Source organism: Channa argus, chromosome 1 (genome assembly GCF_033026475.1).
Source record: "Channa argus isolate prfri chromosome 1, Channa argus male v1.0, whole genome shotgun sequence".
NCBI classification, from domain to species: Eukaryota; Metazoa; Chordata; class Actinopteri; order Anabantiformes; family Channidae; genus Channa; species Channa argus.
The window spans coordinates 17,647,531-17,665,173 of NC_090197.1; the positions used below are offsets into that span (position 1 = coordinate 17,647,531).

Genomic DNA, 17,643 nt, shown 5'->3' on the forward strand with positions numbered 1-17,643 from the left:
GTAATTACTGAGTTGAATTAGGGTGTAGGATCCAACTACTGTATTTTGAAACTTTAATCATACCAGGGGCTTTACGTCAGCCGCTTTGATTTTGACCTGTGCAAGTGACTTTATTTGTATCATACTTCAAGGTGTGAGGCTACAGTTTGAATTTCCATTGACTGTTATTCAGGTTTTTCTTTCTTCACTAAAAGCAGCTGCAGGCAACACTAGGGGAAGGGTCACACTGATCTCATGACCATGTTTAATACTAAGGCTTGTGTCAGAGCACCTACTCTTTAAAATAATTACAATTTCACCTAAGCTGTGAGTGAAAATTGTAAAAGGCCCAAAAGAGAGGAGAGAACTTTAAAAAACATAATAGGAACCAAAAGTGCAAAAACAAGAGTGATGCTATTGAGAAAGACGTGAAATGAAATGAAAGTGAAAAAGGAACACTCTTAAGAAGCTTTGGCTGCTGTGCTTTAAATGCAGGCAGTAGTGATTGTTATTCTTGCTCCATCCTCCATAGCCAGATTACATTGCTCAAACTGTTTTTGTGGGATGACATTTGGGAAGAACATCAAAATGTCCTTCCTTTTTTTTCCTTTTACATTATATTTGTCATCTCTCTCTTTTTCTCTGTAGGTTTCCAAAAAGGTCGCCGATCTCATTCTGGAAAAACAGCCTGCCTATGTCAAGGTAAGCTTCCAGTGTCAGCTCACGACTGCTTTTTTTCCTGTTTTGCTCCGTCTCAGCCTCTGAAATTTCATTCCAAAACTCATCTGATACATGCTGGTTGCTTTTTCTTGGATGTCATCTTTTCTCAACTTATGACATGCTATCACTGGACATATGGTTATTTTGATGCTATCAGAGTTTCACTGGATGTGCTCTTGTGTCGGCTGCTGACTGCTAGCGAGATAAGGTAGAATTTCCGTAACCATGGTAATAGGAAATTTGACCCCATCCATGGATAAGGAAACCAGGGCAATAATCTAGTTTTTTTTTTCAGAACGTAGCCAGGGTTGTGATATAAAACTAATTTCATAAAATCCCTCCTTTGATCAGTTGGTAATGTTGCAATGAACTGCAATGAAGCAGTGTGTGATGACGTCTTTATATCTAATAAGCTATCACTTGCATTCAAAGCCTGTAGAAACCAAATATTACAGGAGGCTATGTGTGCCGTTGTGATGAGCCGTCCTTTCTCTTTTTTGTATTCATATCATTCATTTCACTAGTGATCCCATTTGATCCGCTTCGTCTCATCCAGTTTAGAAGTGCACAGTGCAGCAAGAACAACATTCTTGCTACCTTCACTCTTGGGAGAATGCCGTTGTTTTTGAAAACTTTTGATTTTAACAGAATGTGCCGCATCAAACAATGTTCCTCATTAAACCTATCATGTGAGTCGATCTTGGCACGGTGATCATAGACTCCTAAGGTTTAAACACAAAACAGTAATTCGATGAACCCACTGCCACAAAGAAAGGACCTTCTAGTCTGTTAACTTTTGGACTTTTGGATATTAGTGCAGCTTAGCAAATGGTACAGCATCAGGAGCATGTATGTGTATATGGTGGTTATAGTTCAAAATTATCTTTTGGCTGGAGACTAAAGATCAGAATATGCTAAAATGTGCATCTTTTTTGTGTATGATCTTATTAAATGAGGCGAATTCATTTGATTTACCTGTCTCATCAAGTGTAAGTTTAACAAATGTTAAACTTCACAAATGTAGTTTAGTGAAGCTTTAATTCTGAAAAGACACTCTAGATGACAGGTATAACAAATTAAGTATGTAGTGAAATCACAACCGTTGTTAAGCCATTTGAAGGTCGGCCTATGAATAGTAAACTGATCATTATATCTGTGGTGCTCCCTGTGACACTGCACAGTCAAAATGACAGCAGGGCTTATTAGGAGATGTTGTCAGGGATTTCAAGGGCATTTCCATTGACCCGTCTCAGCCTACATTCAGTCGGTCCACAAAAGCCCTATGGAGAGGACACTTGAATTTATATAGCCACTGCATTAATGTTGCAATGAGAAGGATGACAGTTTTACTATATCATTTTCTAGTATTCAAACAGACAAAGGCGAGACAATCATCTATGTGGTCCCTTCATTTGCAGAGTTGTTTAGTGTAAAAGGCCTGGTAATATATAAATGATCCTGCATTTTGGCAGAAAAATAGAGCTGAAAAATCTGAATTTACTGAACAGCAGCTGTCGATAAGATTGTTAATCAGTTGAGTATGGACCAGAGGGTCACTGGTTTGAGTCCTGGTTCCACCACTTGTCAGGACAATTTTCTGTACAGTATGTAACATCTTTCTTTCCCAAGTTTTCTTATCTCCTCACAGTGATATTTTATTAAACATGTACACAGAAACACACAGTGTTACAGAGCCACAGGGCACAATGCCACTACGCAATTCTCACACACTGTGTATAACACATTTGTGTCCACAAACAAACAGCACAGACACATACACTCATGCCTCAGGACTTAAGATGAAAGCCTGCTATGTGTATTATGTGGCTCATAGCCAGCTTGTGACTTACCTTTGTTTTCCTGTTGTCTTATCAAAGTTGCTGCCTCCTAGTGACTTGCACTCAGAAAGTGAGTAGGCTTCACCACATGCAAGGTTACATGGAGCCCAGACCCCTAATCATTACTTTCTTTACAACTGTTGATTACTAAGATAGCAGTGTAAATATTTTGTGTGCCTACAGTGGCCCCTTTACTTTCTCTGCATTTGAATTTGCAATAAATCCACATGATCCAGTTAAACGGCTGGATACATAAAACAGACTGGGGGGGAATTTAAAGTAACTGGTCTCTCTGATGTCCCTACTTAAAAAGAGACAGTTTAAAATTGATTGGCCAAACTGCATAACCCCTAAACTTGACAGAAAAGAGAAATTGCCTTGTTAGAGTTGAGGTTGTAATGAATTTGCAGAAGGTGGCCCTAACAACTCACCATCTTTAGAAGAGAATGAACTTGGACTGGTACTCAATTATTTTCACTGGAAACCCTTATTCATCACTGCTACTGCTGGTGCCTGTGTTTGTTTTCGATAGAGATTGGTATTTTGTGCAGCCATATTGGTCCTACCTGCCAATTACATGGGGGTCTTTCACTAAAGAGACTAGAACTGGTCATGAAATGGATGTGGAAAGGTGGTTAATATTTGTGGAGATACATCTTGATGTACTCGTTATGTGTGTTTATATTGAGACATAACCTGATAAAACAATGAGTAGGTCATGTCCCAAGTAGCAGCATTTGAACGTGCAGGCAAGATGGGTCACAGGGAGCCAGTGCATTGTCAGTGTACTGGAGGGCCCCAGTGATGACCTCTGACGAAAATGCGAAAGACGGCTCCTATGAAGTACTGTTTCATTCAGAGGCTACCTCTCTTTTGCAGGAATGCCCTTGATCACAATCAGCTGCCCAGTACAACCTCAATCTGAACTCAGGGTACTAAGGAGCTCTGTGGAGAGCTTTGTCACTTGTCTAAAATACTGTAGATGCACTGCTGTCGTTAGAGGGATCAAACCGGTGACCCCCTAGTCCCAAAATCTCCCTTACAACTAAACATCTCTTCTTCTTCTTTACTTGCCACACCAGTTGAATTTGTGGAGGGTTATATAATTTTACTATATGCCATAACACACAAACACACACATTGTTGATTATCAAGCAGAAGTAAAACTTTACAACTTTTACTTTTCATAGCTTCCATGATATCGATATTGAAGTCAGGATTAGGCATAGAGACTGACTGCAGTATGTAAGTCAGCACTCATTCAGCTGGATGGTGAGTCAGCCTAGACCCAGCCACTTCCTGCTGCTTAGAGTACAGAGAACCCTTTTCACTTTATGTGTGTGACTGTGCATAGACCACTTTGATATTGTCATGTTCGATTAAACTGTTCAGACGTAGAGGGGCAAAGGCATCAGTGTAACTGTGTGAAAGGTAAGAAAAACCCAACTTGCTATGATTAAAATGTTCATTAGCGGGTGTACTAGTCCCAGGCATTAATACAAGCATCACATCAACTCACTGCTTATACACTACCTTTAAAACTGTTTACTTTTTGTAACTCTTTGGAAAATTACAATTATTTACCTTCTAGTTGCATGTGTGAATATTGATACAACTAATGCCTGTTGTATCAAATGCATAATAAATACAATAAGTTACAGCTTGTTCGGTTGGAATAGGGGGTAGTAAGTGTTAAAATGACAAGCTGCGGTTTTACATGGGATATGTTTCTGGAAGTCAATAGGTCTGACCTAGAAAAAGAAAAGTACAAACAATGTTTAAAAGGTTAACAGGTGCATTTAGAAGCTAGATTTGGTTCTAGATTTCTTTGTCTGGAAAACCAACTTGAAAGTGTTTGTTTAATGGCATGGCAATGTTGTTTAATACTTCCGTCAGCCCTCAGCAGAGTACCATGGGTCCCATGGTACATCTTACCTTAGAGAAAACCCTGGCTGTTTTCAAGGTCTTCATCAACCTTCAAGATTATGAGGGCAGATTGGTTTGAATGGGATCGTTGATCTTGTAGAGTGCCACTTTGATGTTTTTTTTTTATAACCACAGAAAATGAATTTTCCCTAGATATTCTGTTGGCAAAAGGTTGTTTTATGTCTGATAGTGTTATGAGAGACATGGTGATACAGCATAAAAAAGGTTTAAAAAAAAAAAGAAAAAAGCATCTTCTACCTCAAGCATGACATCTGACAAATCAAAAAAATACAACCCCCCACCCAAAAAAAAAAACAGTACAATTTGTCCATTGGTCCTATCTTGGCTGCGGGTGCGTTTGTTCTCTGCAGAGGTCATTGAAGTGGCATAATAACGGAAGTCTCAGAGCAGAGTGGCCATTGATTCTACTTTAAATGTCATAGCTCTGAAAGCAGCAGGCTTTACTCTGATTTTTGTGGGTGTTTTACCTTTGCCACTGATGATACATACTTTATCATAAAAAGATAATCTATATTATCTGTCTTCACAACAGGAGGCTGACCACTCTTTGTGTGTGTGTGTTCGCTTGTGTGCGTGCGTGCGTGTGTAAATGCACAAGCGTTTCTATTCCTGTGTACAGGCCTTAGTGGGGAAAGAGATTAGATCAATAAATTGCATTATTGGAGACACATCTCACTGACAGTACGGGACATTAACCAGTTTAAAAGGTTTAGCGTCCAGCAAATATTGCAGGAATAAAATACGATTTCAGGGCTGTTTCTTAGAACTAAAATGATATTTAAACAATTTAGTTCCAAATAATAGATAATTCCTTTAAATCTCATATATCACATTTGAAATGTTACAGTGTTCACAGACTCAGTATCATCATTTGTCTTTATTTACTTTTTTATACTGTATACCCCTAACATGGTCCTTGTTCACAGGAACTGGAGAGAGTGACGGCATTACAGGCAAACTTGAAGCTGGCAGCAGTCATCTGTACTAATGCAAGGAGGTAAGAGTGTGGTTTTAGATATTTCTATACTCTACATAAAATAGTTCATCAAATAGCCCAATCTAATGCAACAAATATGATAACCACAACATTAATGCTGGTGGTCTTAATAATGTCATGGAGGGTCAGCACAGCCACATACACAACAAAATTTGATACACTGTGTGCAAAGGTGGTAGAAATACACAAACACATAAATTACACAAATAATATTTAGTAATTGTTTGAGTTACCAATTTAACTCAAGTAGAAGTACTAGACCGATTATCAAAAGTTAGTAAAAGTACTTCACTACTATGTACTTTTAACAACACATACTATGGTAATTAAGGCAAAACATGTACAGATAATAATAAATAAAATGTAGACATCATAGTGGATCACTGTTGGTAAAAGTAGAGCTAAATTTTAACCTCTTTATGTGTGTTTTACAAAAACCATATTATATTTTTACATGAAAACCCCTGCTGGTGGTTATGTTGAATCAAATCTGTTTATATTCTCTGTCAAAAACTGTTGTTTTTTTTTTTTGCCCTTGAAATAAAGTGGGTATCAAAAATAAGCCACTTTACATGATGCAATTTGTTACAACATCTTACTTGTTTATTGGACTCATTGTTTTTGTTCTGGGTGAGGACAACAGATTTTGTATTAATATTTCTAAATGTTTAATTGGAAATGGATTAAGGTATATTGCAATATAGTCATCTCTTTAGCCATAGATTTAGTAAATCTGTGTCATGAACCAGGTGTTAATAATTGAGAATGATCAGGTAGACTTCAAACCAAATTGAGTTTAGGTTGTATTGCTACAACTTTTATATCAATTGTAATAATAATTGCTGCAAAACACCAAGGGCACAGTTGTTTTGTTTTACTGTGATAGCAATAGATATATAAAGTCTGCACACCCTACGTAAAATGGCAGAATTGTGTGATGTAAAAAACTGAAACCAAGATAATTGTGTGGGATATTTTTCTTCTCTAATTTGCAATTGCAACCAATGAATTTAGAGTGAAACTCATCCTCCACAATGACAACGACAACAATCACAATTACTTGGTAATAAACTGAGCCCCGTTCTTCAAAGGCAACTTAAGTCATTTAGGCTCACATGCTAATATCAGACTAATCTCATCCAGCAAATTTTATATGTAGGAAATATTGTAAGGATTGATTTTTTTAATCTAAGTCTCTAAGTTTTCTTATGTTTGTGGTTTAAAAAATAGCCTGCAAAAGTATGTGATGATCACCATTGTTTAAAATTTTAATAATTTTTAAGTCTGCTTAAAAAGCCCCCCCAAAAAATCACTTATGTCTTCAAATCATCAAACTTCTAATCTCGATAACTCGCTGAACCTGCCACAGTTGGGTATATAGGCTTTTTATATTCAGACTTATTCCTACTTGCCTATAACAGATGATCATTTTTCATGGTATGCACCTCACTATTGATCTTTGAAATACCAGCTAGACATACTAAGATTAACCCTTTGTGATACTATATTCATTGGTACAACATGTGTGAAGGCAACTGAGTGTGTCAAAGGAGGGATTCACAGAGGCCAGCCTGGGTCTCCTGGCTAATCAGAAGAGACGACAACTTTTGACAGGACTGCTCAAGTCTCTTAGGACCATCAAGACACTGGTAATGTTTACACACTGAAGGTTAAATCACTTTTAACTGATAGCTACATACTAAGTTTCTGGTACCCTCTAACCATTTTCAAAAGTCAGTGAGCAGAGCAACAGCTCCGCTCCGGGTGCGATGCTGTGAGGTGGTGGCAGATGACTGGTGTAAATGGTGACACATTAACACGGAAGAATTAGCCAGGGAATGGTAGAAAGGTATTAGTTCTCTTTAATTTAATACAGTCATCTAGAGAACTTTTTGCCAAAATTATGCTAATACATCGTAGTAACTTACATCCTATCATTTGAATTAATTAGGTAAAACTCAGGTTCTTTTGACAATTAAAACAGCTTCATGAGGTAACAGTTCATAGATAATTTGCTACTAATATTGTTGATTAATGCATACCTGTGACTTGCAACATAATTAATGCCCACTACAGTTCCTTGTCAATGTTTTTCATCACCTTCTACAGCACTCTGTCCCCAGCTGTTTCTTTCTGACATACCATCATAAAAACAGCATGACATGGTTCCGATGTGAAATGAATCAATGTAATGTGCAATAAGCATCCAAAGTGCTGCCCCACACATAATTTAAAATTAAGATTAAAGTTAATCAAACATGTGCTGTTTTAATCATTGGCTTTAATCGTAATCATTCAAATATGTTACCAACATGGTCACAGTAGGAGAGCATGTGTTTAACTAGTAGCTTAATGTCATTACCTGATAGTGATTTTCTGCTTCCTCTTGACATGTTTCCCCTCACAGCAAAGGACAGATGTAAGACTCAGCGAGATGCTTGAGGTATTGCAATCCCCTCCACAAACACAAATACAGAGATATGTTTAGTATTCACTTGACAGGTGAAGCATCAGTAGACATTTAGCAGTGACAGCCAAGCTCACACAAACAGCAGTGCCTCCAACAAATGCCTGTCTGTTGTGAAGGTCACTTGTAGCATGTGGAATGGATTTGACTGCCACTCAGTGTAAACTCTGGATCATATCTGTTGAAACAACTTATTAGGAAGATTGTTGTATAAAAAAAAAATACTGATGCATAAGATGAAGTCTCACAGAATATTATCAAAACTGAGAATGATGCAGAGTTTGTTTTTGATATGGTACAAACTATATTTTAATATGGTACAGACATTTTAATATGGTACAGACTATATTTTACATTAAAACCTTACTGGATTTTTTTTTTTTTACCTCTGAAAACTACATTAAATTACCTCACCTCTCTGTTTCTGTAGGAAGAAGACTATCCAGGTGCTATCCAGCTCTGTCTGGAATGTCAGAAGGCTGCCAGCACCTTCAAACACTACAGCTGCATCAGGTGCAGTATGAGCAAATAGTTATATTTAGCTGTATCCAAATGAACATAGGCATGGACTTAATTTACTGTGACTGGATAGAAAAAAATTCGGATCTTCATAGAACAAAATGTGACACACGGTAAATATGATCACTCTGCGTAGCATTCATCTGGAATCACCTTCAAGCCAGCTTTAAGCATATTACTGCTCACACCAATCAGCCACACCACTGAAACCACTGACAGGCAACATGAATAAAATTGATTATGTCGTTACAATGGCCCATGTCAGAGGTTTGGGAGATACAGTACAAGGCAGCAAGTGAACGGTCGGCTATTGATGTTGGAAGCAGGAAAAAAAAAAAGGACAACAGTTCAGGGCTGTTCTGGTGCAGTATTAGGCAGGTGGTTTTTCTAAATCACAAGGCTTTCACAATCTAAAATTATGAAAGCCTTCTAAAAATACTTGTTGGATTGAGGACACACAGTTATTCAACTGGCTGGTCTTGTCATATAAATGGTTAGGCAGAAAAATGGATGCCAGCCAAACAAAGTTAATCAAAAGCACACCTGAGGATCCCCTGTGAGCCATTAGGCTAACTAACAGTAATAACAGACCGATTTCTCTCGACTGTCTTCTCTTTTTGCAATTGCACAGACAGGCAGTCACCTCTGTCCCTTTGCTTTACTTGTGCTGACTTTGTTACAATATGTGTGTGCCCCGGTTCTCCTATTTGTGTATTGATTTATCAGGTATGCATGTCATTGCTGGCTTTTTCTGGGCCTCTCCCTGCGACACCATGCACATAAATCTAGACAGGATAAAGTATGAGGGAAAACTAAATTCATCTGCACCCGCTGCATCTGTGTTTTACAAAAATGATTTAAGGGCAGGGTATTTGTGTGCGTACTTGTGGAGCAATGAGACAGTAAATTGCGCCATGTAAACACTCACTTCCTGCCTCCAAACCTGTGGGCAGAGCTTGTTTAACACCTGACACATGCAGACCTCATAAACAACACATCATCTTTACATTTATTCATGTGGCTTTTTCTTTTTCTTTTTTCACTGAAAGTACTATAAGCAGCTGCATCTAGAAAATTCTGTAAACCCTTTTGGTATCCAGCCTTGAAGGGATTGTCAACACTTCCTGAGGCACTTGTGGACTATTGCCTTTAAAATGAAGTGTGAATTGTTAAGCACACGCAGAAATGTTGCATTAGGATCAACAGTAACACCAATGCCTGTGGAGCAGAAGACAGTGGGGCTTGTGCTCTGATAATGCCATTTGAGAGACTGCTGAGCAATTGTGATCAATAAGGCAATATTATGCACAGAGGATGGTCATGATGCAGTAAATTCCTCCCACTCCTTCCTCCCAGCTGCTGTTTGTTTGTGTGGATATTTCATTCATTTTCAGTGTCATTAATTCAACATTAATACTGTTGCATATTCATAGTGATGATCAGCTCAATGTGATGGAGGGGTAGTGTGCAGAATAGATCTATATATATTTTGCCACCAATAATAACACTTCCCACAAACAGTCACTGTATATGATGGTCGCAAAAAGAAGCACACAAATGTTTTATAACCATCGATGTCAATAAATTTACAAACAGTCCAGATGTGTAATTAAATCTGTTAGTGAGAGCTTGATAGAAATTTTAAAACCCTTCTCATCTTTCCTTCCCTTAACAACTTTCAAATTCTGCTTCCGATTAGTCAGTTGTAACACTGGTGCATTAATCAGACCCTCTGTTCCATGTTACATTAGCATGCATATTCTTCTTAAGGTCTCTGCCCCAGATTGCTAGATCTTGACTCCGGCTTCGCCTTCTCTAATCAGCTTGTTGTGAACTGCTGCACTTTGACTGAACCTTCTAGCCAAGCACCCCTTAATGCCCTACACTGGAGTTTTGCTCCATGCCTACCCTTCCTTTGTCGCTGTCCTCAGCCTTTTAAAAGTCAATATTGTATTCACCAAAGAGGCACTTAAAGAGTTTTATGCCCTATGTCAATCTCGGTCCTCATGGGCAGCTGTTGGACAGCTTAGGAACCCCACGTGTCAGCACAGTGTTTATAATCTGTGAACCCTGCTGCAGCCAAAGGTGTAATGCAGCGTAGAGCTACTCTGTAGCACTGTGAGGGCTACAGAAGAGTAAACCGAAAGAAGAATACATTTTTCTACTGTATCACAACGTTTCTCGCTTTGTTTTTAAAGTATAATTATTATAGCTGATAAATCATGCATATATATTAATCATAAAGATGATACTGTAGATAATAAAGGAAAATAATATAACAAATGCCAAACCTGTCCAGGGTGTACCCCACCTCTCACATATTGACAGCTGGAATAAGCTCCAGCCCCCTTGCGACCTTACACAGGATACACAGCACGATTTTGCTCATATTTAATATCTGTAAATACATACATAGTTTATTCTGCACAATGTGTCCTACAAATCTAGTGTTGTAAATGAAAAAATAAATGAGATCCCAGAAAAAAAACAGGACATACTGTAGAATTGCCCCTTGTTTCATTCAACCTTTTAGTTTCACTGAAATAAAAATTGTTTCTAGAAAAAAATTCTATTCTTGGTCAGAAAATATACCAGTGATTTTACTGATTGTTAATGAGCCATTCTGGGTGAAGCTCCCGCACATCTCTACTTAAACTAATTGCATCTTAATATTGAGGGAGTTAGTTCGGTCAGACATTCTAATCTGTTTGAAGGACAGGTCAGTTCAGCTGTATGTGCAAGAGGGGCAAAGTGTAGCAAGAAGGGCAGGGGCCCTCTGTCTTAATTTATGTCACGGATTTTCACAGTCTCACACACTACATGGCTGCCCAACGTGACACTGCAAGCACTGCAGTGGTTCACCAATGTATTCAAAGTCACAGCACCTTCCTCCTCCTATTCGTGTTTGTGATTGAAATTCTTTAAACACTGGCTTATGTGCCACACACACTCACAATGAAAGGGTCTTAGGACATTTTTTTAAATTTAGTTAGTAGCTTTTCAGAAAAATATCCGTAACATTTTTAGTTGTTTAGTTTAGTGTTTTAGTTTAGTGTTTTTAATGTTTAGTTGTTTTTGTTTAGTTTATTTGCAGATATATTTACTTTTACATTTGCATCAATTATGTCACTACACTTATTACAATACACTACATATTCTATTAGTAAGCTGATATATAATTAAAACATGTTCATATTTCATGTCTGTAAATAGTTTTATAAATATTGTTTAAAATTACAGTTAGCAAATGCTTTTATCCAAAGCGACTCGCAACTAAGCAGCAGACACTAGGGACAAGTTGAGGGTTTTGTGTTTTGCCCAGGGACATTTTGACTTGTAGCCAGGAGGACCGGGAATCAAACCACTCCTGTGGTTCATGGTTGGTTCACACTCTACCAAGTGAGCTACAGTCGCCCCTAATGTTTGTTCTGTAAAAAATGGAAAGAAATGTAGAAAGCATTATGAGTTATTAAGTGGGCATGGATAAAAATAAATATAAATATGAAATATGCAAATTCCTGAGTGGAGCTAACTATGTATATTCATATTTTTTGTAAATCTCCTTGAGCAGACAACACACTTTTATCATGCAAAACCCACATAACCTTTCTAGACATGCACACTGCACAGACTCTGATTGTAAGAAACACAGGAACAAAAATAAAAATTATATGAGAATCTTATTGATTAGTGAGTCCTCTGTAACAGTTGAAAGCTCCAGCAGCTGAGACTGACTAGTCTGATGGCCAAAAAGCTCATTTATGTCCTCATCAAACCTTAAAGACTTGAATTCAGGGTCTCCCACATGCCTTCTGACTCCAACTCTACCTGAGAATTTATTTATTTATAGTCTTTCTCTTCTCAGCTGCAGAAGCTTGTTACTCCTTCATAGTAGTCCTAGATGTCTTGGTGGCTGCCCCTCACCCGTCTCCTTCTTTCCATGATCACTCGGTTTTTGAGCACAGCCTCCTGCAAGCAGAGCTACACATCTGCCATATTTCTTCCATTTCTTAATGATGGATTTAACTGTTATTAGTGATTATGATGCATAATAGTAATTTCAATTATATGAAGAGACAGGTTATTGATCTCCACTAGTTGGATAGCCAATGAGGGTGAGGCCCAGCTACATCCAACAATTAGTTTTTTCATCTTATTTTTAAAACAATAGTCTGAACGTTTTTTTTAGGACACATGCTTCTTCCTCAGGTTAAATAATACAGAAACATTCACATCTTTACTTATGTGCAGCTATTACGCAGCTAGAGCCAATAGTCAAAAAGATTAAAAATGGTGATAATGCTGTTATGTTCAAAGGTCCAAAAAATCTTTCCTGGAATAATGAAGCTTGTTTGATTAAAGCACTTACAAATAGAAATGTAAAAATCAATACTTGCTGTTTAATGTGAAAGGAAATTCACTGACTTTTCCTGAGTTTTGTTCAACAATAAATTAATTAGTGATTAGAGAGCTTCAGAGCTGCTGGTCAGTGTTTTAAACTTAAAATAAAACCTGACTTTATGTTTTTCTTTAAGGACTATTTCTTTGATGTGTGCCCATTTATTAATGTTTGCAAAACCTTTTTTGGATGTCTGCCATCTTGTGACAGGCAGAATTGAACTGGTCTGCGTTACGCTCAGGTGTTTTGGTCCCTAAGCAGTGGCCTTTTTTTTTCTCTCATATGCTCCTCCACCACTGTTCACTTTGTGGTTCAGCTTCTATTACTCAACCCCACTGCAGCGTGGGAGAGGACTAAAACATTCTGTGAACACACACGGGGCATTTATCCTGTTGTCCTCTGCTCCTCTGCTGTATCTCCTTGGTTTGTCTGCCAGAACTATAAGCCTTTGTTTAGCACTCTCACGGGCCTTGCATATGTACATTCATATGTTTTTCTTCAGTATCCAGGATCTGACATTGATCAGCTCACTCTTCTATAGTTGAGCCAACTTACCTGCTCTTTGTGGTTTTTTTTAGCTTGGCTTCCAACTGTAGTTCTCACTTAGAACCTGCCTTCTACCTGCCTCACTGATCTTTACCTGTAACTCTATTGAGTTATTACAGCTGTAGCAAATACTAACAATTATGCAACGACAGTAATGGAGGGTATGAGTAGTACTCCATTGTGTTAATGTAAATTCTCACTCATCCTTGATAAATAAGAATGATAACATCTTGGCAACAGTGTAGCATTCCTCAGTCCCTCCAGGGATTCTCAAAGTTGGGATCACCACATAATTATTTCAACCAATCCCCCCGCTCTTTTGCATCACAATTATTTTAGAAAGCGGCCCTGAAGCAGGTGTTTTAGGCCGCAATAATCACAGAAAGTTCTGCTAAACCCTGGAAAGACTTTTTCTTGTAAAGGTCAAGTACAACCAATTACTTCACAATAAAAGATGTTAGAACAACAAAGTAAAAATAAATAAATAAATAAAATGATTAAATCAGCATAATGAAATGTATCAAATAAAATTCAAGTTGATGCTAACTGCAAATTCTCAGCAATATAAAACAAACTGCCTTTTTACTCAAACATAAACAAAGTGTGCATGACTCATTGTGGAGGGAAAAAAAATGTTGGTGTTAAAAAAAAAAAAATTCCACCATTACATCAATGTAAGACAATTCTCCCTCAAGAGACCCATCCATCCAATATGTCACGGCCAACACGGAGAGACATAGACGGACAGACAATTTAGAGTCACCGATTAATCTAACGCGCATTTCTTTAAACTGTGGGAGGAAACCAGAGTACCATGAGGAAACCAACTCAAGCACAGGGAGAACACCTACCAAAATAGTGAAGATTTGTCTTTGTTTAGTAAATTTGAATATTTGGGGACAGATTTATACTGCTAAAAGAAATGTCTCAACAGCATGGTTCCCCGGCATGCCTTTACTGTTATACGGGAAACACTGCATACTGACTTGAGTTCAATCATTCTCCATTTGTGCTAACAACCTCTTCTCCTTAACTATGTTTAAACATTTTGCAGCTGTCATTTTTCACTTAGTGTGAATTCCTGTCTCTTACTCACCTGTTATATTTCTCACCCTCACACATGCACACAGAGCGATACACAAAGGGCTACAGTGCATTGAGTTTGAAATGGCATACTGATTTGTGTTACTCATTTTGCATATGACTTGTGGATATCAATCAGCAGCCTCCTCTTAGTATCTTCCTTCTCCTCACTCTTATCACTCTCTATCCCTAACTGTAGCTAAGATGCTCAATTAGCATTTTGTTAAGGACACTATCTCCCTTGGGCGACTGTGGTCTCAAAAGATACAACGTAAGCACTGGCTGACCTGAAAAAGACCCAAAGCAAAGCAGGGACAGATACAGGGAACCAATGGAACAGAGGGTGATTATAAATGGGTGCTGTGCATGGGGACTCACAAGGGAAATGAATTGGTGTCTTGGGATGAGCAAAACATTCATAATTTTTGCTGCTGCCTCTTAGTTTCTGAGTTGAAAGCATTTGCAGGGTGAGGCAAACTCTGAGCGTGCTCTAAGGATGCGTAGGTGTTTTTTTTTACTTGGATTCCACTGTAGAAAATTAAATATAACACATGAAACAAAATAACCATATTGTATAAGTATTGCTGGGGACGCATCCATTTCCTTAAAAGAGAAGGATTTCAGTGTTGTCTGTTTCATATTATAGTTGTTTTGAAAGTGAGTTAATTGATTCATAGAATACACATTTTTGTAGTTACATTTTTAGAATTAGTGATGTATCAAATAAAAGTTAACAGATTTGTAAATGTGAAGATTTGTTTTGTTTCACTAAAAATTAATTCTTGTATTATTTATAGTTATTTGAGCAAAGTAAGGAATCAAATGTGAAGGATGTTTAACATTAATTTGCTGTTGCTAATTTTTACTTTTTATTTTTAATCAATATATTTATTGTTGTTTGATTTCGTACTGTGGTTCATTATAGTGGAAGTAACCCTGAACGATGTTCTACTTTCTTCCACAGTGAATTGAATTCTAAACTTCAAGATACTCTGGAGCAAATAGAGGTATGATTTTCTCTACTTTATCTCTAATTCCATTATTTCAGAGCGATATCAGTAACGAGAGTTGTATCAGTAAATAATATTTTGCGCTAACCTTGTAATTTTCCAAGAAGCCCTCATCTGAAAGAAGCAATTTATATTTAATTTTGACATTGTCATTCTGGGTCTGCAAAATATTGACATATTCAGAAAGTCATTATTGTGAGTGTGCAAGCAGAGTAAATTATATCTTTTTCATCTCTAACTGTGTCGTGATACTTGTGTGTGATAAATGGTATGCAAAGCAATTTTCCCTTCACCGCTGCTGCTGCGCTTGAGTAGATTAATTACTTACAGTTCGGCTTGTACACAAGAAACAGGCGTGCATGTACGCACACATATGTAACCAGGCAGCAGGTTGATTGTTTGTTTACCAGTCAGCGTGACTTTGTTAATAAGCAGAGCAAACTCATCACACACACCTATGAAAAGTAGGATTGCACTGTAGTAAGTAGTATAAAGTTCACTTTTAAATGCTTATACCTTCATCTTAATCTGCATGTTCATATCATCATTCCGTTTGAAGCCCGCCTCACGCCCACTGACAGCTGGGATAGTCTCCAGCCCCCTTGCAACCCTGAACAGGATAAGCGGTTAAGACAATGGATGCCTGGATGAATGGATTGTACATAACAGATTGCATGTGTGTGTATGTGTGTGCTAGTGTGTTGTTGTATTTGCTACATAGTTATGTTCAGATTGATGCCCGTGGAAAATTATTTTAAGACAGCTGCACATTTGGTGGTGGTACTACAAGGGTTCCAGTGTGTTTTCCGGCAACATTTTGACATGTGGCGAGACGTGAAATTTGATCACTTGAGGTCAACTGAATTTGTCAGGGTTGATACAAATTCCTGTAATCCCCAACTTCTTTTTAACCTTGTCTTACTTTTCAACCTATCTTTTATCTCTTTGTCAAAGACTCTCGCTCACACACACACACACACACACACACACACACACACACACACACACACACACACACACACACACACACACACAAACACAATATATACGCCCCATCCACATCCAATTATTTGAATGGGCCTGAGGAGTAGCTATACATCTGCACATTTACATTGAAATCCCTGGTCTTAACTTTGATAATCCCAGTTTCTTTTCCTTTCGCTCAATTTTTCCTTCTCTTTTTTTGTCATTTGTCTATTTTTGGCTGTAGGAGCAGCTTGATGTCGCCCTTTCCAAGACATGTAAGCACTTTGATGTTTCGCACTACACCAAGGTCCAGCTGGCCTACACGCTCCTTGGCAAGACACAGGTCAGTGATTTGACTCATTCACAACATAATGGGTAATGGCTAAGCATCACTGGGTGTGATGGTCTACTTGTTGTTCTCACTTACTGCATGTCCTTTTTTGTTTGAAGATGTTCTGGAGGGAAGCCTGACGGTTAATGTCAGTATTTTCATTAATTTTTCTTTCTTTAACATTGATTTAGGACTGTGTTCATTCAGTCTGCAAAGTTGTTTCTCTACTTTTATAACCTTTTGCCACCATTTAAATTAGAACAGTGTACAAACATCTTTCACACACAGACTGGTTAAACCGTCACATAAAACACAAGAATGTAATTTGGTTTATTCACTTTCCTTTTTTTCATTAGTATTTGTTTTTGCCTCGGTGAACTTTTTACAAACCAGTGAGCATCTTTGCAGAACCCTTTGATTAAGTGATCAAGCCTGTAGGGCATGCATTTCATTCTTTATGATAAAGTTGTGCACTACTTACTGTCAATCATCTAACACTAACAGAAATCAGCCACAAAGGAAACATAATTTTAAAACATGATCCTTGGATAATATAAAATAACTTTTTATGTGATGGAAATTGTTATGTAAACAAAATTAATGCTTTAAATGTAAATGAAGTGGCTGGTTAAGAGATGAAATGGACTATAACTTTTACAAATACACTTCATACATTTTTTTTACTAGCTTTACTGTAATGTTCTCTGTTTTTCAAACTTTGCTCCCATGTCCCATCTCACTCCCATATTTTCTGTCAAAAAACATTAGTGCAAAGACCTCTTTCTATTATAACCCACATGCTCGATCACAATCTTTTTTTTTTTTTAGTCTTATAGCCCTG

The 17,643-nt window shown here is 37.6% G+C and overlaps 1 protein-coding gene across 4 annotated transcripts in view; it reads left to right on the top strand.

Moving 5' to 3' along the window:
* vps50 (VPS50 EARP/GARPII complex subunit) overlaps positions 1 to 17,643 on the top strand; it is a 97,714-nt gene that overhangs the window by 15,351 nt on the left and 64,720 nt on the right. For all 4 annotated transcript variants that reach the window (XM_067503481.1, XM_067503501.1, XM_067503491.1 and 1 more), the window contains exons 5-11: positions 628 to 681; positions 5,411 to 5,481; positions 7,013 to 7,130; positions 7,889 to 7,924; positions 8,379 to 8,461; positions 15,460 to 15,502; positions 16,716 to 16,814. In XM_067503481.1, coding sequence (XP_067359582.1) covers positions 628 to 681; positions 5,411 to 5,481; positions 7,013 to 7,130; positions 7,889 to 7,924; positions 8,379 to 8,461; positions 15,460 to 15,502; positions 16,716 to 16,814 — 504 coding nt within the window. The remainder of the gene's footprint in view (positions 1 to 627; positions 682 to 5,410; positions 5,482 to 7,012; positions 7,131 to 7,888; positions 7,925 to 8,378; positions 8,462 to 15,459; positions 15,503 to 16,715; positions 16,815 to 17,643) is intronic.